At 38.0% G+C, this 23,456-nt stretch overlaps 1 protein-coding gene across 24 annotated transcripts in view; it reads left to right on the top strand.

The window, feature by feature from the left end:
* Cadps2 (calcium dependent secretion activator 2) overlaps nucleotides 1–23,456 on the top strand; it is a 529,581-nt gene that overhangs the window by 340,213 nt on the left and 165,912 nt on the right. For all 24 annotated transcript variants that reach the window (XM_031381287.1, XM_031381283.1, XM_031381275.1 and 21 more), the window contains one exon: nucleotides 18,124–18,190. In XM_031381287.1, coding sequence (XP_031237147.1) covers nucleotides 18,124–18,190 — 67 coding nt within the window. The remainder of the gene's footprint in view (nucleotides 1–18,123; nucleotides 18,191–23,456) is intronic.

Genomic DNA, 23,456 nt, shown 5'->3' with positions numbered 1-23,456 from the left:
CAGGTAAATTTTAAGACAAACCTTTTGTTTTCTATTATGTAGAAGAATTAGCCATTTATTTACAAAACCTCTTTTCATGTGATAGTGTCAGAGACATGATCTACAGTTCATGATAATGCTTCTAACAGTGTTTCCTAATATCTCTGGACTATATTTACACATTAAAATACTGCGATGTATATTGGGTAAATTGGTCCCCTAGATAAAGTTTCAGGCAGCTGGGAGACCAATCAGAACCTCTATTTACAGTTAGAAAACACTAGCGGAGTAACAAACTCCATGGAACTTGCCATTTCTCAGCTCTGACAGCAGTACCGAGGCAGAACTTCCACACTCAGTCTCTCTAATAAACAAATGATTCTCTGGCTCCATTCACAAGAATTCATCTAAACTCTTTGAAGACAATACCATTGCTCTGAGAGAAGAACTCCAAGCTCCTAGTTTTAGGAGGGAGAACCATGGAGCTGGAACTTGGACTCTGCACTTCCCCCTTGTATAGTTTCACACTTCCTGGGACATCTTTGTTGTCTCTGTCTTCTTTTGTGGGTTCTCATTGGGAGAACTGAAGAACACATTTTCTATTGAGACAATTGAGGAAGTGATGTAAGAATGTGCTAGGTAAGCTTCCAGGAGATTCTGGGCTGTTTTGTGATGCTGTGTCCTCCACTCAAGAAGGCAGACTTTAGGAGGCACTTAAGAGACATTCTTCTTTTATACTATTTTGTCAAAACATAGTTCCCTGTCAAGATCTCCACATGTAAATGAGTGTCTTCATTTGTGAACACTTTTACATAGAACCATTCCAGCCAGTTCAGGGTGCACATCACTCCACAGACAAAGGATGGGGTCGTTCCTGTTAAGACATCAGACATCCTGATCAGACATTGCTTGCTTCTCAGATTCTGCACATATAAGAGGGGAAAGGCTTGCGTGATGATAAATACTGATTTATGACCCCCAATAGCCAGAGTCTGTGCCTTCACCTTTAACTATGACAGTAACGTGAATATTAAGCAAAATCACAAGCTGTGTTATTCTATACTAACTAATACTTAATGGGAGCCCTTAGCATGGATTTTATAATATTAAAAGTAGAAGTTAATTATGAGATGCCGATGTATCATCTGATGATTTAATTTCACATACCCAATGGAATTGACGTAGTGACTAAAATAAAACATGTAAAATATATAAAAGTACAGACCACAGTGTTAGATATTAAGTAAATTGGTTTTCTAAGAGTTGAGTTTACTTTGAGAAAGCAGTAATGAAGTGCATTGAGAATATTCACTTGGCACATGAGCACAGCAGACCTGTGCAGAACAGTCTAGATCAGCACAGCAGGCCTGTGCAGAACACAGTCTAGATCAGCACAGCAGGCCTGTGCAGAACACAGTCTAGATCAGCACAGCAGGCCTGTACAGAACACAGTCTAGATCAGCACAGCGGGCCTGTACAGAACACAGTCTAGATCAGCACAGCAGGCCTGTACAGAACACAGTCTAGATCAGCACAGCGGGCCTGTGCAGAACACAGTCTAGATCAGCACAGCGGGCCTGTGCAGAACACAGTCTAGATCAGCACAGCGGGCCTGTGTAGAACAGTCTAGATCAGCACAGCAGGCCTGTGCAGAACAGTCTAGATAACCTACTCGCCAGTTTACTCACCTTGGTCACCAGATTTTAACTATTAGGTAGAGTAAAGCCTAGTTTACTTGAATTGGGGTGAAATAAAGTTAAGTATATCTGGAAACTTTAAATTTTCATTTCATTTATTTACATGTGTTCACACACCTTCGTGCATTTATATGCATCATGGGAATGTAGGGACCCATGGAGGCCCAAAGGCATCAGGTCCCCTGCAACTAACCTTACAAGTCTCTTGATACTGGTTTCCAGGAACCAAACTTGGAGTCCTCTGCAAGAACAGTAGGACTCTTACAGCCGAGCTATTACCTGGACCTGGAAATTTGTCTAATTGCTAACCTTTTGGGTAAAAACTTCGCTCAGATTTCCTATATAGCAACTTATTGCTTTTTCAAGTGTTAATGAACATTTTTTTAATTTGATGATGAAACACAACAATTGGCCTGGCAGTGGTGACGCACACCTTTAATCCCAGCACTTGGGAGGCAGAGGCAGGTGGATTTCTGAGTTTGAGGCCAGCCTGGTCTACAGAGTGAGTTCCAGGACAGCCAGGGCTAAACAGAGAAACCCTGTCTCAAAAAAACAAAAACAAAAAAGAAAGAAAGAAAGAAAGAAAGAAAGAAAGAAAGAAAGAAAGAAAGAAAGAAAGAAAGAGAGAGAGAGAAAGAAAGAAAGAAACATAACATAACAATTAAGCTTGTCTGGAAATCTCCTTCATATCAACTTCCACACTAATTTATCATTATTTTTCATAATATATCCTACTTTGTGTTGCTATTTATAATTACTAGATCTTCTTTTTTGATACAGTATAAATATTAAATTAACTATCATTAGCAACAATAACACCAAGATACATCTTACAGTACCTGAAGAAAGTGTGTTTTCTAGCCCATTCTCCTTCAGTTATGCAAAAGGACATAAAACAGAGGTGGGGGAGAGCCTCGATGAATTGAAGATCACTTGGTTTCTAGTAAATATCAGCAACAGTGTCAACACTGTTAACAAATCTTGCCTTCCACTAAGAAGCAGATCATACGGGACAACAACTGAATCTGACAGTGTGCTTGGGAATGCAATTTTGAAACCAACCTTTAAGAATGATTGGCATTCTGTTTTCTATGGGAAGGGTAATGCATGTTCTTAATGGAAGCGAAACTAACTAAACAAAACCATTTAGGCTCTGGCTCCATGAAGGGAAGATGGAAAAGTCATTTACAGGTCATCATCTGCTAAGAACTCGCTCTTTCTCACTCTCTCTAATTGGTATGAATTTAGAAACAAAATCAGTAGTTACCATTAGATTGGCTTAGATTCCTCTCTGCAGAATTATCTTGATCTGCCAGAGATTCATGTGATACAGTTCAAATATTTATCCCCAACTTCATGTATAAAAGGAGGTTTTTTGTTTTTTGTTTTTTGCTCATGTTTAATTTTAAAATTAGGACCCAGAATGTTTTTTTGATAAGTAGTGAATAAATGTTCCGCTCGGCATTCTCCCAGCAGCTCCATTTGCTGTCTAGGTGTCAGTGAGTGGACCTATAGCTTCACTCAAGCCACTGAGCCACAGGTTCAGTCACCAACTATGGATTTCTTTCTCATTATATCCATTTTAACCTATGAAATATATGACTCTAAAATGGCTCCACTGAGATGAAAATATTGAATTATTTGAACTAATGCATGTTAGAATCCTCGAAAAAGTACTGATTCCTTGTACACACAAGTCCCTTAAAATGAAAGAGGGGAAAAGTGCAGGTTTTATGCCCAAATTTTATTTTAAGAGGAATGACTTCAGGGCATCTTTGGAAGCAGCAGCAGAGATCATTCAACAAAAGGAGTGAGGCGTGTGTCCAGTAGATGGCGCTAGCACTCCCCACAAATAGAAACTATCTAATGACTACAGATTTGATGTAAGGAGCACTATTTACAGGCCAGAGTCATCAGGACATTTTCTTTTCAAAAATGCAAAAATAAGAGGTTAGAAGGAGGTGAAGTGGCAGTTCATTTTGGACATCTCAAGCTTGTCAAGACACTTTACTGAATTAATATAGAACAGCTTTAATATGTGGTGATATTGGGGTAATCACAGCTACCACAAGGTCACAGCTATCTGACATTGAAATGCCGATATGTTGGATACATGTCAAAGGTTGTTTTCTTTTCTGTTGACTATCTGGATTTCATTTTCCATTTTATTTCATTTCTACAGGCTACAGACTTGTAGGCACAGAAATCATAAACATGGCATTATTGAGCTTTAAGCTAAAGGAGGGAAAAAAAAGTATGAACTTAGTGAAGTGAATTCAAACCCTTTGGGACATAGGTTTCTTGTTACTATTGGCTTTAGTATTTGTTCTCCTGCACATAAAACGAGAAGAAACTTGAACTTCAAATTAGAGTTTTCTGTAATCGTGTGCACAGTTTGTTTGTTTGGGATTGGTTGATAAATAGGATGAATGTAAGAAATTTAGTACTTTGGAAACCTAAAGCTGGTCTTCTGCAGAAACTTCCCTTGTTGGGACTGGACAGATGGCTCAGTGGGTGAGAGCCCTGGCTGTTCTTTTGGAGCACTCCTGTCTTATTCCTAGCACCCACATGGCAGCTCACAATTGTCTATAACTCCAGTCCCTGAGGAGGGTCTGATGCCATCTCTGGCCTCTGCATGTACCAGGCACGTATGTGGTACACAGACATACATTCAAGAAAAATACTTGAGCTAGAGAGATGGCTTAGTGGTGAAGTACACCGACTGCTCTTCCAGAGGTCCTGAGTTCAATTCCCAGCAACCAAATGGTGGCTTACAACCTTCTGTGATGGGATCTGATGCCCTCTACTGGTGTGTCTGAAGAAAGCAACAGTGAACTCATATATATATATATATATATATATATATATATATATATATATATATCATAATTTTTAAAGAAAAAAAAGAAAAAATACTCAGATATAAAAAAATAAATATTCTAAAAAATACTTAGTGTAACTTTTGAAGGACTCAATAAAATAGGGCTGAGAAACAATTTTCTACTTTTTTCTTTACCTAAGAAGACGATTTTGGCATTGTGTGGGTCACACACATGTTGACCAGAGCACTGGCTCCTACCATGTGGATCCTAGCATTGAACTCAGGTTCTGAGGGTATAGCAGGTGCCTTTACTTGTTAGGCTGTCTCACCAGCCTGAGAACATACCTCTGACATATTTCCTGGGAAACAGAGCTTAAGTCTGTCTACTTCTGAGATAAAGGCTATCTATGGCAGCATACAAAGTACAACATCCAAACAGTCTAGCTATTCTTTTCACTGTGCCTTTTTAAATACAGGTTTTCATTGGGTAGCCCTGGCTGCCCTGGCTGCCCTGGCTGCGCTGGCACTAGTGATGTACATCAGGATGGTCTTAACCTCACAGAGATCTGCCCATCTCTGTCTCTCAAATGCTAGGATTAAAAGATTTCACCACCATACCCATTTTGTTCTTTTTTGGTTTGCTTCTGTTTTTTTGTTTGTTTGTTTGTTTTGTTTGTTAGATTGTTTGGTTTTGAGATGAATTTATGTCAGGTTGGCCTGGAACTCATTTAGCCCAGGTTGGCTTTGAACTCATAATCCTTCTGTTTTAGCCTTCCACGTGCTGAATAAACACTAGTAGCCCAGGCTACTTCCTCTTATTCACCAGACAGGAGTAATATTTAGAATGTCAAGTATATAGGCATTTTGTCTGCATATATGTCTATGGGCCTGGGTGTGCGTCCTACCCATGGGAACCAGGAATGAGCATCAAATCTCTTGGAACTGGGGTTCCAGGCTTGGGTGCCTCCTTCTAGGTCCTCTGCAAGAGCAGCAAGTGTTCTTAGCCCATCTGCCGTCTCTCTAGCCCCCTAGTGTAAACATTTTTATGTTCTGTTATCAGTAATAATACCAGTAACAGGCCTTGAGTTTATTCTGTGGCTTAAAAGGCCTTTTCACAGGCCACATTCCGTTCTGTGGTTTCTGCAGATAGCTCCATTACCTTTCTAGCACTGACAAGTGCAAAATTCATATGAGAAAAGTAACCATTTGCAGGGTATAAGGCCTGAGCAAACTGTTCTTGCTCTGTTTACCTCTCCCCTTTTCCTCCCAGCCATGCAGCCTGCCCATCTATTGTCACACACTCATCTATATTCTGTAAAAACAAAAACAATTGCATAACAACAACAACAACAAAAACCAACCAAAATCAAACTGCATCTGTTTGTTTCCAGGCACAAATTTCTGCATTGCAGTAGTCTCCTACTGCCTTCTGCTCTCCCCACAGTGGGCCATGTCTTCCTGGAAGGGTAGTTACAGAGCAGAAATAAGCCCTTCATCTAGTAGCCCTGTCTACATGAATATGGAAGCCTGTCTCTGCATCTATCTCGTGGGTCAAATCTGCCTATGCTTAGGTCCAAACACCACTGTCTATGACCAGACTGTCTATCTAATAAGACTGGAAATTTTAAACCTATCTCTAACAGAAATAAGCCACATTTTCCAGTATTATCTTTATCAGTATTAACAGTTATTTTTGGCATGCATCTGCCAGTTGGCTCATTTGTTCAGTACTTGGACAGAGACGCCCAGTATTGCTACCAGATAGATGCCAACATTGATATATGTCAGTTTTCTTTTAAAGCAAGTGGAGGTTGAATTTCTGCTGTCACTTCGAGGTCTTTAGACATCGAATATACTCTGATTCTGATGGGACGCCATCTGTGATACTTGGGATTGAGGCTGTCTTCATCAGGGGTTCTGAAGCCATCAGAGTCTCTTTGGGGGAGGAACAAGCATATAAGGCTGTCTGTATTCCAGAAGTTCTTTATTTCTACATTCACAGATGCTTTCCCATGCTTTCTTTTTGCTTAGCTCTACTATGTTAACTTCACTTTTAGGATAACCTTCTGATGCTAAAGTCATGTGACTGTTAATCTAAATAAGTCCCAGTTTTATGGAAAATGCAAAGGCATTTTATTTTATTTTGATGTGGGTCATAAATACTTTTTACCCAAAGTTCGCTTTAGACACTATTTCTATTTTATAATTGTTCCTAATGCACAAGATAGGAATAACCACTTAGTAATTCATCAATACTTATAGAGCATGCACCACATGAGGACACAGCATCAGTAGTGGGGAGAATAGTGACTCAGATTGGACATAATCCCTTTCCAAAAGGAGTTGGTCCTTTTCTGTAGGTAATGGCCGTTAGTCAGGGTACAGAGAAGTCATAGCTATGGAGAAAACTGTGCACTATCTAATATAGGAAATAAATGTGTATGGTTTTCTTGAGTATATTTTGCAGATTGACCTACAAAAAGTGTGACCCGAAGAGATGAGAATAAGTAGGCATTGTGAAACTGAGACAGTAACTCAGCTTAAATAAATATGGAAGTAGATGAAATTCTAGGGCATGCCAGACTATTAGAGTAGGAAAGACAACATGCAAACAATTTGAAGAACAGCAAGAACCCAGAGTGTTTGAACAAAGAGGTGCTCAGTGTGGAAGTAAGTGATGGGCAGTGTCCAAGGATCCCCAACACAGGCAGTGTTTATAAATGGGAACAACCTTCAGAATGTATGAAAAGAGCACCAGAGCAGGGTTAACACGAACCCCAGGAAAGCTAGGGCTGTGGGCAGCTTATCAAAACAACATAGTCACAGGGGAGCAGGACAGAGACTGGCACACTGAAGGCAAGGTATAATGTCAGGGCTGGAAAAACTGCCAGGGCATCTTGCTGTTCAGCACCCCTGGGTTTTGAACCAGAACTCCACAGTCCTTGACTGCAGATAAGATTGGCCACAAAGCATAAATGTAAAGTGCAAGTAAGGTTCATAGTTTAGGTAGAGCAAGGCTGTTGGGAAGGGAATCTGTGCGACATGCCGAGCACCAGAAGGGGTTCAAAGAAATGGCTTTGTGAACTAACAGAGCTCTCAAACCATGTCCTTGCTAACTGAGACCAGAAAGCTGAGATGAAGGCTGTTCCGGAATCATGGGTAACACTCAGCAACTATGGACCAAATTTTAAAGCAAACTTACTTCTTTTTCAGACACCAATTTTAGTAGACTCCTGTCCGGGTTACAAGTGGGAGAGTGTTTACATCTGACAGGGATATTAGTTCCTTCTAAACAAAAGCATAAGAACTCAGCTGTCCACTTGTATTGCGTGGGATTTCTTTGTGGCTATCATCCAGCTTTACTTTCCCAAGAGTACGTGAGAGAGCAGGGCTCCCACAGCACAGTCTATGAGAAAGCTTCTGAGTTCCTGAGACACGGTGTACATTATTGTCGCCCACCATCATTCTCCGTGTCGCCATAGTAGTGTCTGCTACAGGCTCTTGGAAGACTCACATACAGAACCTGTGTAGTTTTGCATAACTCAGTCTCATGTTTATTTGCCCACCAAACCTCCTCCTTTCCTAATGCTTCCTAGAGTCCTCTGACCCAGTGTGTACTCTGGGGAACAGACTAAATCTCAGACTATTTTCTCACTGACTTTACTGTTAGAATGTGATTGCGAAAGTGGACATTTCCTGTACCTATTTTCCCTTAATTTGTGAGTATGAAGAAGGCAATTTAGTATCTCCATTTATAGAAAGGAAAACAACAGAAACCTAAACGTTTGATTACCTGTACTGTGTATAGTGTTCAGCCACATTTGATCCTTTTCTTTATAGGGAGATTGTGCCCTAAAGAGATGTTATCAGTAGATAACAGTAAATGATTTTCATTAAAGTATCAGGTAAGTGGGAGTCTTTGGCCATGTGTTCAAGAATGTCCTTCAGAAAGATGTCAAGCTGCGTCCCTAGTGATGTTCAGATTTTCCAGTCCCATTACTTGTCCTGAGGATAAAGCATGTTTGCCTGGCTTAGTTGGAGATGACTGGACTGCACACACCCGCAACCCTTTAAGCTATTTCTGAGACATTCTATAACTTGGTAGCTTTTTCTTAGCATTTAACAAGCATCTGGAGATGAAGGGGGAAAGAAGAGCAGTGACATTAGGGGAAAACAAAGAATCATGCCTTCATGAGATGTTCTATGGCTGACTAGTTAGACAATACAATGTTAATTAACTTCATTTAGACATTTCATAATACATGCTTTTCTCAACAATGTTCTCTGTTATAAATAGATACAAGTTAGTCAATGAAAAAAATAAACTTTCAGAAAACTTGGCAAGTATTTACCTTTGAAAGGAAATGGATCATTAAAAGTGTACTTGGACATATTCTTTTCCTGTGCATTGAGTTCTAAAAGGATGTCATTGACCATTTAGCAAAGATAAATATTAGCATGCACTCTTCTTTTGAAATTGTCTTCTATGCGGAGGGCTACTGTTAAATAGCCCAGACGGGTTTAGAACTCCCTTTGCAGAGCAAGCTAGACTCATATTTTCAGTCTTGTCTCAGCCTCCTGCTGCAAATACAGGTAAGGACCACTACACTTGGCTAAAAAGTATTTTCTTAGAGAAAGCTTGCTTGAAACAATTTTATTTAGATTGTTTTGCCTTGTGTTTGGACCTATAAAAGTACTTTTCTATAGCTAGCTGTTAAAGTGCTGGTCCCAGCTGAGGTTTAACTAGAAGGTAAAACTCATAAAACATGGAGTAGTACTCCATACTATTGACTCTACAGAGTACCACCTAAGTAAAATTGGAGGAACTGTCCTTCACTCTCCTCTGACATTGTCTCCTGTTTCCATATCACAGAAACTTAACTTGTTGCTCAACATTAGAAGTTATCAGTTTGTCTCAGCCCTAACTTCCTTTCAGCTGTCAGATACTCTTGTTTGGTGAAGATCCTTTCTTTTATACCCCTCTCTGTCCAAACACAGGAAGTATATAAAAAAATAAATAAATAAATAAATAAAACCTAACTAGAAAGTATTTCCTTCTAGGTTTCCTAATGCTCCAGCCACAATGTTGTCTTGATTCAGTTTCTTTTCTCATCCTTGGCTGAAAACAAAACCAAAGAAGAAAAAAAAAAAGGAAAGACAAGAGAAAGGCTTAATCTTGCCGGGTTAAATAAAAGCAGGAATGTAGTGAAAGGAAGACTTCTTTTATGTAAGCAGCAGAGAATGGGGGGGGGGGCGGGGGGGAATGACTGCAAGTGCCTGAGGGCATTTTGGTCCCTATTGGTTTTCACATCAAATGCAATGGTGCCCACAGATAGCCTGTATTGTTGTCAGTTAAATGGGATCATGAGTGTCTGAAAGGTGTTTGAGAATGAACCGAAAATCATTTTCACAAGTGGATGATTACTTCTGCCACATGTTAACCGAACTCTATCAGAATGGCCCAGCTTTTTGAGCCTGCATTAATTGCTCTTTCAACCTTGACTGAGGTTTCTCTTTAAGAAAGCCCTTTCCAGGACTAAACTACTCTATATATTGATTTTTTTTTTCTTTCTGTATTTTTCCTTGAAAAAAAAAATGAAGCCTTGTAGAAGAAAAGCTTTTATTATTCAACATGTAGATTGTTCTGTTTCTTTGAATAGAAAGCTGGCCACATAAGTGATCTGCCCAAAGTAATGGTCCTTTTCCCCCCAAGCACTGAATAATTTCTATCTTCTCTATACAATTATGTTTTTCAAATATTCATTAGTAATGATTTTTCCTCATAAAGTAAAACCATGAACTCTCACAGCATGGACTTTACGCAAATAAATTGTCATATTCTCCTTTCTATTAGGACTGTATGCCACCATTCTAATTGAAACAAACTACAACATTTAGTAAAATGTTTGGAGTTTTTTTTTTTTTTTGAAAGCATTCTTTGAACAATCTTCAAGTTAGAAAATTTATGAAGTATTTTTAAACTGTTTGGTTAAATGAGACCACTTCTTTCTTGTAGCCATTTTCTGTCTCAAGCATGGCATGTACAGTGCTAGCTATGCCCTTACTAAGAAAGCACATGCTTCAGTTCATGAGCATTGTGTTAGATGATGAGTTAAATCTCAATTTTTAAGACTGATTAGAAAATTAGTTCTTCAGATTTCATTAACGTTTTATTATATGTATATCAGCATGAAATACATTGTATTTGAAGATAAAAAACCCTCAACGTATTAGTAAAATGTACTTCCAAGGGTATTGGCTTAAAGGAAGATAATTCGCAGATTGTTGTATTTTTAAATTATCTTCTTTAAATAACTATTCAAAAAGATATCGCACAAAACAGCATTGCAAATACTCTTGTACATGGCAACGTTGGCAGACAAAAAGTAAACTAAGCTTAGCTGTTATTCCAATTGTTGTTTTGTTTAAGGTTTGTTTTTTTTTTTACTAAACCTCATGTTATGTAAATCTGTTGTATCATTTTTGATGCATACATAATGTATACAGTAAATGCTAACATGCATATAGTTAATGATTGCCAAAAGTCTTAAGAAGTTTATATTTTTGTTGCTTTAGAACATTCTGAGAGGTTTTGTAAAGACTAGGTTGCTTCGTAAAGGAAAATGTTGAGAAGTAACCATGATCTGTCTTTCATATTTCACCTGCTTTGTTAAGTGATGACTTTTCAAAACAACGTTGCTTCCAGTGAGGTTGTCACTTGTTAATGTGATACTCCAATAACCAGGTCAAACTTCTTATGGGTAGAAACCTCTTGTATCTTGAGGTTTGAGAGTGAGAGAGAGAGGGAGGGAGGGAGGGAGGGAGGGAGGGAGAGAGAGAGAGAGAGAGAGAGAGAGAGAGAGAGAGAGAGAGAGAGAGAGAGAGAGGGGAGGGAGGCCAAGTAGGCAAATACCATCATTTTCTTTTCTTTTTAAACTTCCGCCTAGCAGCATATTTGAGATATATAATAAAAAAATCTTGGAGTCTGGCATTCCACATCTCTGACACTTGAAGATATTATATGACCTCGTGGAGTGGTTGAATACCCGAAAGTAAATGCCAGAGGTCAGGAAACAGCATTAGGATTAATTTAGTTTAATTTTGTTTTTTGTTTGTTTGTTTGTTTTGTTTTGTATTTGTTTGTTTGCTTGCCCCTTGACAGTGATTATTGTGTCTTTGGGAAAAAAATCACTGTATCCATTAGAAATGTTCCTCACCAGGGCAGTGGAACTCTGAGAGAACGCCAAGGTGTTGAGACTGGCTAATGAAACCAAATGCTCCAAGGCTCTGTGCCTCTGTGTTAAGCCCCAGAACTGCATAGCAGATGCTAACTTCTCTGCTGCTTAATCCAGTGTAAGAAGAGAAGATTTTAAAGTTAAGCAGATAATTTTGTATTCAAAGAGAGCAACTTCTTAATGCTTAACTTGGGTGTATTGATGAAAGCAAATACTTCTAAATAGTATTTGAGCAATTATTTTCAAGTAATCCAAAATACTCTAGTTACATGAGTACTATAGTGCCCTGGAAACATTTCAACAGGGACAGGCTGCTGTATTAGCATAGGCAATGTGCAATAGAATATTTCCTTTGAAGCATCTTAAATAATTCTTGGACCTAATATGACTAATATGACTCTAGCTAGAGGACCTTTTACCTAAGGCCATGTTCTAAGGGAAGTAGAGTGTGGAACATGGCTGTGAAAACTACTTTTATTTGTGCTTTGTTGAACTATTTTAAATGCTTTGTCTAAAGACAGATTCCATAGATGTTGAAAATAAATAAATGTGAGCCCCTAAACAAAATAATTAATAGATATATTTGATTTCACTTTAAAAATAAAGTAGAAAAGTCTACGGAGTTTATCCGAGAACACTTATGTCATACTGAATGATATTTATTCTATTAGGCAACATTCAAGTTGCCACCAAGATAAAAGTTTGTATCTCCCATTTTGACAAGTATTTGGCAGGTCTGGTTTTTATCCTCTTAAAAAACAACTTTATTATTGAGTTTGGAAGCCACCAATGACTTGGCAAATTTTAAAATACTAAGGAAGACTGGACCTTCAAAGACAACCCAGCAGCAGATTCTTAGTGTTCTACAGAAGTTTTGTCCCTCCAGAATGAGTACAGTTCAATTGATAGCCCCCAACCTCCCCCACACACATTTGTTTCGTAGAGCTCTGTTTCTTAAAGCAACCAGACACCACTTTGTTCGGAATTAAAATGACAAGGATATGTAAACTTGACTTTTAAAATATACTACTATTTAAAACAACAAGAAAATAGATTTTAAGGATCCATCTAATCAATTATATTGCCATTATATGTCAAATAGTTAAACCTATCAGCCAGATTTTTGTTGAACAGCATCAGGCGGTTGAATTGGTGATTGTAGCAGTTACAGTCATGTTCTGAGGTTCTTTCTAAATCAATAAAAAAAAAATATCAAGTTGTCTTTTATCATTGTTGGCATCAGGGCCTCCGAAACCTGTGATGTCACATAGGCAGACCTCACAGACTAGTTGCCAAGGCAATAGCCACCATATTCCCAGAATCCATTGGGCTCACCTCCCACCTTTACCTGTGACTGCGTCACATATATATATATATATATATATATATATATATATATATATATATATATATATATATATACATATATATGTATATATATATATATGTGTGTGTGTGTGTGTGTGTATATATATATGTGTGTGTATATATATATATATATATATGTGGGTCAAGTCTTCCAATAAAACCTTTTACACGTGGAACTGTGTGGGCCTAGTGCATTCTGTGTCCAGACGCGAGCTGCTATTCTAACACATCAATCATTATTTGAACCCAAGTCCTTTACTATATACAAACTCTCTAAAAATTAGTGTAAATAGGTCACAGTCAAGACAGTAATTTGTTTCTTCATAATTAAGGAGTATCCCAACATTAATATATATATATTAATATATATATATAATTATATATAATTAATATATATATATATCATTACCCCTATTATCTAGTAAAATATAATTTCAGGGTAAATTTTTTATATTTTCCTAAAATTAAAAAACCCTTTTGGGATTTAGATACCATAAAAGAAATAATGTGTACCTCACATTGAACATTTAAAAAAATGAATACCTCACAGGATGGAGATTGAGCAGCCATACTAGGTCTTCAGATGGTTTGAGAGAGAATGGGTTTTAATTTGTGTAAGATGTTTTCTGGTCAATAGACTTCCTAGTGCTTATATGATAAAAATTTGTGCTCCTTTCCTCACTCCGCCATACTCCAACCTCTCCAAGTAAGCCCAATGCCCATCTGTAATGAGTTTAGACTTTTCTGAATTTTAACCGTTACAAGGGCCTTGAAAACGGAAGATCTCATTTAACTGGGAAAGTGTTCGGGGAGTTCGCTGTTGTACTTGACGCCAAGAGTTAAAGGCCCTTGCTTTGTGGTGAGTATTCAGTTTAGTCATATGAGGAGAAGTAGCTATGGACCCGGAATGACCCTATACACAGAATACTTCTTAGCAGTGCTTTTTCTAATTCTGAAAATAAGGAGCCCTCTCACCCACAGCCAGCAGTAATGCAGCACACCATAGGCATTTTGGAAAACCAGACTGGCGATTTCTCACACAGCTAAACATATGCTTTCAATATAATGTAGCAATCTAGTTTCTGGACAGTAGAACACACAAAATGAAAACATGAAAATACCATAGGCTTACACACAAATAAATATTCACAGTATCTTTATATCTCATAAACAGAGGTGTGGGAACAACATGCGGCACACATGCCAGCTTGGGGATGCATTCCTACAGTGGACTATGTGGCTTAGCTGGTACACCCCGTAAGAAGGATAAATCCCACAGGTGTTCTTCTAAAGGAAGGGACTTATACACATAATGCTGTGTGCTGTGCAATTCCGGTGACATTGGCGAAAGCATAATGCACTGTGGAGTCAGAAAACAGAAGCCCAGATAGAACTGAGGATATGAGGAAAGGTTGGTCAGGGTGGGCACCAGGGGCCTGGCATTCTACAAACTGAAGGCAGTAGTATCTACAAGATGATTATTTTTAATTATTGTTTTTATCATCCCTTTTAATGTCAGCCTAATCATTTCTTACTATGTGAGATTTAAGTTTTCATTGTGAAACAGTATTGGTAAACTGGTGGGTTTTTTTATGTATTTCTTACTTTTAAATAAATTTCATACAACAAAAAGTATCTGTTCTTTTATTGGTGGAGAGGGAGCTAGGCCTTGGAACTCGATCCCGAAGTCTGTGTTTATAGTGAAAACAAGACGTCTGCAAACTTTAACATATTCTTTCTATTCAGTGTGTATATACTTTTTGAGGTATTTCACTTATTTCCATTTCGGTATATAATTTTTTGACTAATATGAAATTTTTACAAGGACAAAATAGTGTATGGCTTTTGCAGAGTGTTTACAGCACTTCCTTCTTGGTAGCCCTTTGTTGACTGCTATTTCATGTTTATTATTTATAGAGCTCGGAACACTCTCAGGACCATTTCGTTTCTGGGTGTGTTTGGCCAATTGTCCCTTAATGTATGTCTTTGGACAAACTCTCATAGTGCAATAGCTCAAACACTTCAAGGTCTGACATCCAAATATCTTACTTTCTATCTAGTACACAATGTTTTTCATTCTTTCTGTTTAGAACACTTTCCACTCGTCTCCAAATGGCTGTCTGTCCGTGTTCACCTAGCCCTCTACTGTTTACCTGCAGAGAAACCAGAAGTTGTTGCTCTCAATCCATCGGCCCATCATTTTGCACATTGTTCAGCTGGCTAGTGCTCCTCACAGAGAACCTACACTGCCATAACCCTCACGCTAATTTGCATGTGGTAATGACTGACCTAGCATCTCCCTATTCACTTTCACTTGTGCGAGACCCATCTGCCCCCGGTGCTCTGCCAAGTGAGAGGCTTTGGGAGAGCTGAGAAGCAGGCTGTGGTCACAGGCAGGGGTTATTCCCAGTGCCCTCTGTGCCTTCTAAGCCTCTATTAACTACTCATCCTGTGACTGCCCTCTTACACTGAGCATCTATCATGTCCACAGTAGCAAGCTCCATGGGTCACTGTTGTTAACCCTGCAATAGGAATGAGGGGGTGTGCATTTCAGGGGAGGGAAATTATATACAGAAGACAGAAAGAGAGCAGCTGAACACCTATGCCTACAACCACTGATGAGAAATTAGAGGCTAAAAGGAAGGGCGTTTAGGGGACCTTAGGAAGAAACAATGAATGGGCGAGAACAGGAATAGCCTGTATCTCCACCAGTGTCTAACTGAATCCGCATTGCATCCACAAATGCCTGAAATGGTCTTAGGTACCTCTGGGCTGTCAAAGAGGAACTCACCATAATTAGCTGATATGTCTGAAAGCAAATGAATAATAAATTGGGCTATTTGAGTTATACTTCCAATGCAAAAGCCCAATTGTTTTGAACCTTAATAGCTCCTTATGTCTTTTTCCTAATTCTAATATTGTAGAAAAGAGAAGACTAAGGAAACTTAAGTCTGTCCTAATTTCATTTCCCAGGAAATATCTCCATTAATATTTAGAATATTTATTTCATGTTTGTTCTTAGAAATGTCAAGTCATTAAGTATGAGTATAATAGTAAATCCTTACCCTTTTCACATACCCTTATATAATGCATTTTCTGCATTTTATTAACTTTAGGAACATCATAATTTCAGTGGCAAAACAATATTTCCCTATGATTATACCGTGATGGCATTTAGTAAATACATCTTTCACCCTTGAGCATTTGTCACTAATTTTTAATAACAAAATGCCATGTGTCCTGGTACGCATATGCTTTTCTGTGTGACTCTGCTTATTACTTGAGTAACTCAATAATAAAAAATTAGGCATTTCTATATTTTGCCATGCTATTTCTCTTGAGAAGGATTTCCTGTTAACATTCCCACTGGTATTATAGATGCTAACCATTCATCCACTAGACTGTCAGGAACAACTCGTTTTTTATGAAAACATTTTTTTAGAATTTTTTTAAGAAACAGAAAGATATGTTTGCTTTGTTTTGTAAAAGGAGGTTGTAAGGCTGAAGCTAAATTTTTAAACTAAAATTTCAGCTATGATAAAGTCTTAGATGTGACATTCTTTATTACTTAGGGTTGTGTATAGATTAAGTCCATTTGAATAACTCTTATGCTGGTAAGCCTCTACTTTCTTAGCCCTGGCTGTCCTGGAACTCACTCTGTAGACCAGGCTGCCCTTGAACTCAGAAATCCACCTGCCTCTGCCTCCCAAGTGCTGGGATTAAAGGCATGTGCCACCACCACCCAGCAAGCCTCTACTTTCAAACTCAAATTGTGATACTATTTGAAAAAAAAATTAATTTTAAAATAAGCTTTGTACTTCCACCATGTTACAGTGTATCGTTGCATGCTGTGTTTTCCTAATAACTTGCCTCACTCACCACAACCAGCAGCTTCCTTGCTTTTTATTTCTCCCTCTCCCCATGGATCCTTCAGCACATCTTGTCTATATTCACTACGAACAGAAGCTATGTTCTGAGGGCAGGGCAGGTCGCTCAGGAGGCCAACTGGCTAGGACACATGGAAAGAAGCTCAGTGTGATTTCACATGATTTAAATCCCAGGGTTGAGAAGGCAGAGACAGGGAGATCCCCAGAGCTCAGTCACCAACCAGCACTACCAACTCAGCAAGCTCCAGGCCAGTGAGAGACCCTGGTCTAAGAAGTGAGAAGGGATGACACCTGAGGGACAACCCCCGAGGTTGATCTCTGGACACCACGTGAATACTCACGCACAAGACCATGCATATTCACATCCATACACGTATGTACACATACAACAAAGGAGTTCTATTCAAATGAATGACCAGATTAATCATTTCAGTTTGGATTACAGGTAGCATGCAAAGGTAAAAGCCAGGGCTGTAATGATGCTAAACAAAGGAGACTGCATTTTTGTTTTTGTCTTTTTTTTTTATTATTATTAGCTAAGTTTCATAGTGAAAAAAAAAATGTTCATTGGAGAGCTTCCATGAGCCACATAAATCTCAAAATGACAGAGCTGACAGAGACCTTGGAAAGAGGGACACCTAGTGTTGTCCTCTAGTAGACAAAGAAATGGAAATGGATATTGGTGCGGACATGGCAAGGTCACCCAGCTGGACGATGACCTTTCACCCCCCAGTTCTTGGCGCTGTATCCACCTCCTTCTCAGGCTACACTCATCAACTCCAATTGTCTGAGCACTGAAGAATTCAGTGCAAGTTCCTCCACTCGTAGTCTCCATATCTCCTAAGAAACAGGTGTAAAAATAAAATTCCAACTGGTTCTTTGATTATCCTTTCTAACTCCTACTTCGTTCAATTTGTAGTAAGGACTGACAGATTGTAAGCCACATAAATCAATTCCCTTTCAGGAGTCGAGACTCAGCGAAGTCGTCTTCTAACCTGGAAGCTGCATGTTGTCTCTCACTTCCAATAAACTAAACTTGGCCTTTAGCAGGCTGATCCTATAAATACCTATGGAAGATACATGGCTATGGAGAACCACACCGTTATTTATGTACTGTCTGCTTGTTTTCTTACCAGGTATCTGTATGCCCTTGGACAGAAGGTTTGGAAAAGATGGAAAAACCGTTACTTTGTTCTGGTTCAGGTCAGTCGTTTATTTTCCTGTTCAGTAATGGCTCCCTGACAGCGACTCTCCCTCCATTGTTTGTCTTTATCAGCCATTTGCTTGTGTCATGTCTCCTTCTAGTAAATAAGTATTAGAAATTAAAACTGAAAATTAAGAACTTAAAACTGACATGATTTTAAATAATATGTTTGAAAGTGAAGTTGTACACCAGCACCAATGACATATTTATGTCACTCAGCAACCCAAGCAACTTGTAGTAAAATGATTGACCTTCTGTGCCTTCTTTGACTATACATTTCTTTAATGGCTGGTGTACTAGAATGTAGCAGTTTTCCTTTGTCAGCTTCTGTGTGTGTTCAACTACTTGTGTCAAATTCAGTAGTCATTGCAAAGTGCTCCTGTGAAGTCAGTCAGTGAAGAAGAGACAAAACATAATAACTTAGAAGTTGTGTTGCCAATCAAGGCCTTCTAAAAGGGAACTAAAGGATGCTAAAACAGTCCCTTGGGTGGAGGGGGGCACTACAGCATGCAGGTAGTGTGCAGATAAGCCGTGGTCCACTCACTCTCTCACTTTATATGAATATGTCATGTGTCTTATGTGTTCATATAAATGTGCTTTTAAATCAAATTGTCCACTTTATTTCTCAGTGATTGGATTCTGGATATAGATTATTAGAATATGTGCTCACCTGACCTTTTAGAATCATAAGCAACCTTTATTCATAAGACAATCATTAAGTTCTAGTTACATTAATGCATAGCTTTCAAAATAGTCCCTTCATTCCAGAGTAAATTTAAACTATTTCATTCTCAGCGGAAATATATGAAAAGAGAATCACTCTTGGAATCCAAACACAGAATAGCCTGTAAAATCTCATTGATTCCTGCCACACATTAGGCAAGCTTAACTGGGTTAGATCAGAATGGTGTGGGGAAATGCTAGGGGAGGAAAATTATCATTTGATGTTTTCTAGAGATACAGTATCCCTTCAGCTGCTGGGAAAAATTAGTTTATTCATGTCCCATGGTAGCATGGTATCTTCATGAAAAGCATTAAAATCCAGTCAAAACTAGTTGTATCTACATGGCACATTAAAATCCATCTTATTCTTAGCTAAAGTGCAATATGTCTTGCATGGCTTAGAGTAATAAAAAAGGTATGCACATGTGTATACATACATACACACACACACACACACACACACACACACACCAATCTTGATCAAAAGCAGATATAATTGTCTTGAATAAAGATTCTCTGTCCCCCACTTCTCAGTGGTCTCTCCTCCTAAACCAAACATCTTAAATATCTTCTGCAGTTTTCAAGCTGTATCTTTAGACCAGCACAAAACTAGAAATATATTTATGAAAAAATTCTAATATAAATTCTTCTGGATATTTTAATTGCATTCCTGTTATAGATGTTTCACCTGCATCTAACTGGGTAGGTTTATCAAGGTGATTGGCCTTTGCCACATCGTTAGGAAGCATTCCACTGATTTTTTTCAAGGGAAATAAAAGCTGCTTTTTCAGTTACATTTCATGAATTCATATAGGATCACATGTAATTCTATAATCTTAGTAAATGATTTGGAGGATAAACTACTTTTGAAAAGACTAAGCTAACTCTTAGAGCTTCACTGATGGACAAGTTTGAAAAAATATTAAAGTGTGTTTTAAATGATGGGCAGATGGCATTTGTTACCGTGAGGACCTGATAAATGGCAATAATCTAAAAGTTCCCCGTGTAGTTGTTGGTTAACTATGAAAATTAAGATTCTAGAGACTGACTTTGAAAAGTCAAACACTTCAAAGTAAGGCTTTGAATCCTGGGAAGGCTTAAGATGGTCATTTGTTACTTATCTTATTGTCTAATGAATAGTCAGATGAATCTAAATTTTAACACAAATTTATGTACTTTGATTATTAATTACTAGAGATTAAAAATAGGAGGAATTAGAAAATACCAAATTCATAAAGTGGTTTGGTTTTGAGAGACATGAAATGTAGAACTAAGTTTTTGAGGTAACTAAATATATGTTTTATTTTAAACATTGAATCAAAGTAGTTGCTAAATCCACATAGTAATTCATTTAAATATAAGAAAAATTCTTACACCTTGAATTAATTTGAATTTATTGTACTTGTTACATATCATAGATACATGATAGAGATAGATAGATAGATAGATAGATAGATAGATAGATAGATAGATAGATAGATGCATGCATGCATGCATACATACATACATACATACATACATACAAAGACAGACAGACAGACAGACAGAGAGATATGAACACACACAGAGAGGAAGAATTCTGTGACTAAATGTGTGAAATATATATGCCAGTACTCTGACAACTTTTTGAAGTTTCAAACACAATTGAATCTTTCTTCCAATTCCAAGTGTAATGGGAAGACAAATTGAAAGCACTCACTTCGAAATCAAGATGGATATGTATGGAGATTCGATGAGAGTGACCCATTGGGAGGAACAGGGTAGTTTTTATTAGTGTTTTTAAAGACATCTCTCATTCTGTCTGCACACAGCTTGTACGTCCATACCTGCAGGCTGCATTATTGAAAGGTGAAGGAACCGTTTTTCATAGGGAGGACAGCAGACCCTGCTGTGTCTGCTGCTGCCATCGGCACAATGGTGCTCTGGTGATAATGTGAATCTCATCACCACGTGTGAGTGTGGATTATGTGAGTGATACAGCTGGAAATCTAGCCATCAGCCCAAGAATTTGTACTCATAAAAATTGATTGAGAGTCAGGTTTGGCCAGCTGCAAAGTCATTGTTCCAAGTGAACACTCGAGGAGCCACTGAGGTGAAAAGACTTTTCAAAGACTCATATAAACATGAAAATCGGAGGCGAAAATGTCGATTTAAATTAGAGTCAAAAAATCAGAAAGCAAATTATTTGTTAATGTTGGGTATTTGTTTAGTTTCCTGCGTAGGTTATATTCCTTTCTATATTCTAACCCTGATATATTTACAGTAATAAATCTATCGTAATAGCTTCAATTTTTTGTTCAAGATAAAAGAACAATTACAAAGAATATATTTAAAATCTCTCCAAGATTAAAATTTCTTATACGTTTTTCTTATGTTTCCCTAGTGCTGTATGACTTGTTAGATTTAAGAAAGCATGACTGTTATAAAGTCCTTCTGATACTATATTGTAGTTCATATTATAAGAAGAATTTGATATCTTTGAAACAATTTTTCTTCAGGTAATCAGCTTCATACACTTCATCTTTGGTTTGAAACAATTTTTTTTTTTTTATTTAACTAGGTCGAATTATTTCTCTTACGGTTTTCTAACATTTATTCAAATAGCTGTCTAGGCAAGATATTGTATGTTTCTGTGATAAGTCCAAGTTCTCCTGAGGGACTTAAGTCCTAACACATCATTTCTAATCTGATTGTTATGAAGTGATTCCTCTGAGGTGAGCATTTGCCTAAAGCACTTTTAATGCATGATCTTAATTTGCTCTTCAAAATAAGCCGCCAGAGTAGGTGTTACTGTCCCATCCCCCTACTATACAGATAAGATAGAGTATGCAGGGGTATTATGTAATGGTCTCAGGATTAGCCTAGTATGAGACGAAGTCAAGCGAATCCTGTTCTGTTAGACGGTAGAGGCAAAGCTCATCTTTCCTGTTCCATATGGCAAGTGAGTAAGTGAATGCACACAACCATCCATCTAAAGGTAAACAGATATCCTAAAAATCACCGGGGATCATTACTGCTCTAAGGTGCAAAGCGTTGCTGCCACACTAAGGAAGTGTGGTGGCCTGAAGAGCCCCAGGCTTAGGAAAACGACCGACTGTGTGACCACGGGAAACTAAAGTAGACATCTTTGTTGTGCTGGCCCTGTGTCAAGCATTCCCTGCTTGTTGTGGATGTGTCAGAATCATGACTTGAAGTTGCTGCAAACAACAGCAGGCTATCAAGACATAATGTTAATTACGTATCAGCTGAGTTGGCACAGGATGCAAACAGGCAGTGATCAGAACATGCACACGATAGAGCAGTGTTTCTCGGAAGCCGCTGTCGGGATGCTGTCAGGATGAACCTGAAGAACTGACTCTCTTTCCCTCGTGATTTTTGAAGAACTAAGAATATTTGTAGAACCTACTGCAGTGAACTCCTCCCAGGCTTTTGTGATACTAGTGCAGAGAGACCGTGAAGGTGGTCACAGTGTGAGGAGGTTTTCTCTAGGATATTAGCTACCTGCTTAGGCAACCAGAGAGTTTAACATGATAAAGGCATGGTTGGCTGTCGAACCAGCAAAGATAATGTCGCTATTTAAGTTGAGCATGCTTAGTGTATCAACACATGGATTTTAGGGTAGAAAATGAGACTCCATCAATATTCCTACAGAGCACCTACTCCATTCTCCTGCACAAGGATAGGCAAGTAATTCTTGCCTGTAGGATGCCCTGAATTCACATAGACAAGCACACATCCATTCCTAATGGGATTATTCATTGATTTTATTTAATAAGTTTCTTCATTCTCTCTCTCTCTCTCTCTCTCTCTCTCTCTCTCTCTCTCTCTCTCTCTCTCTCTTTTCAAGACAGGGTTTCTCTGCATAGCCTTGGCTGTTCTGGAACTCACTCTATAAACCAGGCAGGCCTCGAACTCAGAAATCCGCCTGTCTGTGCCTCCCAAGTACTGGGATTAAAGGTGTACGTCACTACTGCCCTGCTCATTCTCTTTTAAAATGGAATAATAACTATTTTACATGAAAGATTAGATCCATAGTAATAATCTGAACCTTTAATTGTCTTGCTTAAGAATTTTTTGTCCACAAATAATGATAAAGTAAAAGTATATAAATTTCATATATTAATGCTTGTATATATGTAAAAATACTCCCATAGAAATGAAATTTCTGTGTCTAAGGTTCTAGATATTTATAATATAACACTAAAATATAACACTATAAATAACTATATAAATAACACTATAAATGTTTAAAGAACACATGCATTTTAAGTGTTTTCCCAGATGTTGGCTGTTGTTTTTCTCATTTGTCATTTTGTCTTACAGTTAAACATTTCCTTAAGCTGTCCCTTATTTTAATCTCTCAAAACATACATCTTCAGTAATGAAGAATATGGAAAAATATCATTTGTTGTAGAGTTTATTTGGATCAAAGTATCAGGGCAAAATAATATTTCATTTTGAGTTTATTTTTAAGTTAACTTTCATATTTGATAATTAGGACTTTTCATGGAATGTCTGTAAAAACAGTTGTGGTGGTTATAA

The sequence above is a fragment of the Mastomys coucha genome, unplaced genomic scaffold, assembly GCF_008632895.1.
Source record: "Mastomys coucha isolate ucsf_1 unplaced genomic scaffold, UCSF_Mcou_1 pScaffold20, whole genome shotgun sequence".
Taxonomy (NCBI): Eukaryota; Metazoa; Chordata; class Mammalia; order Rodentia; family Muridae; genus Mastomys; species Mastomys coucha.
This window is presented reverse-complemented; position numbering and strand designations above follow the sequence as displayed.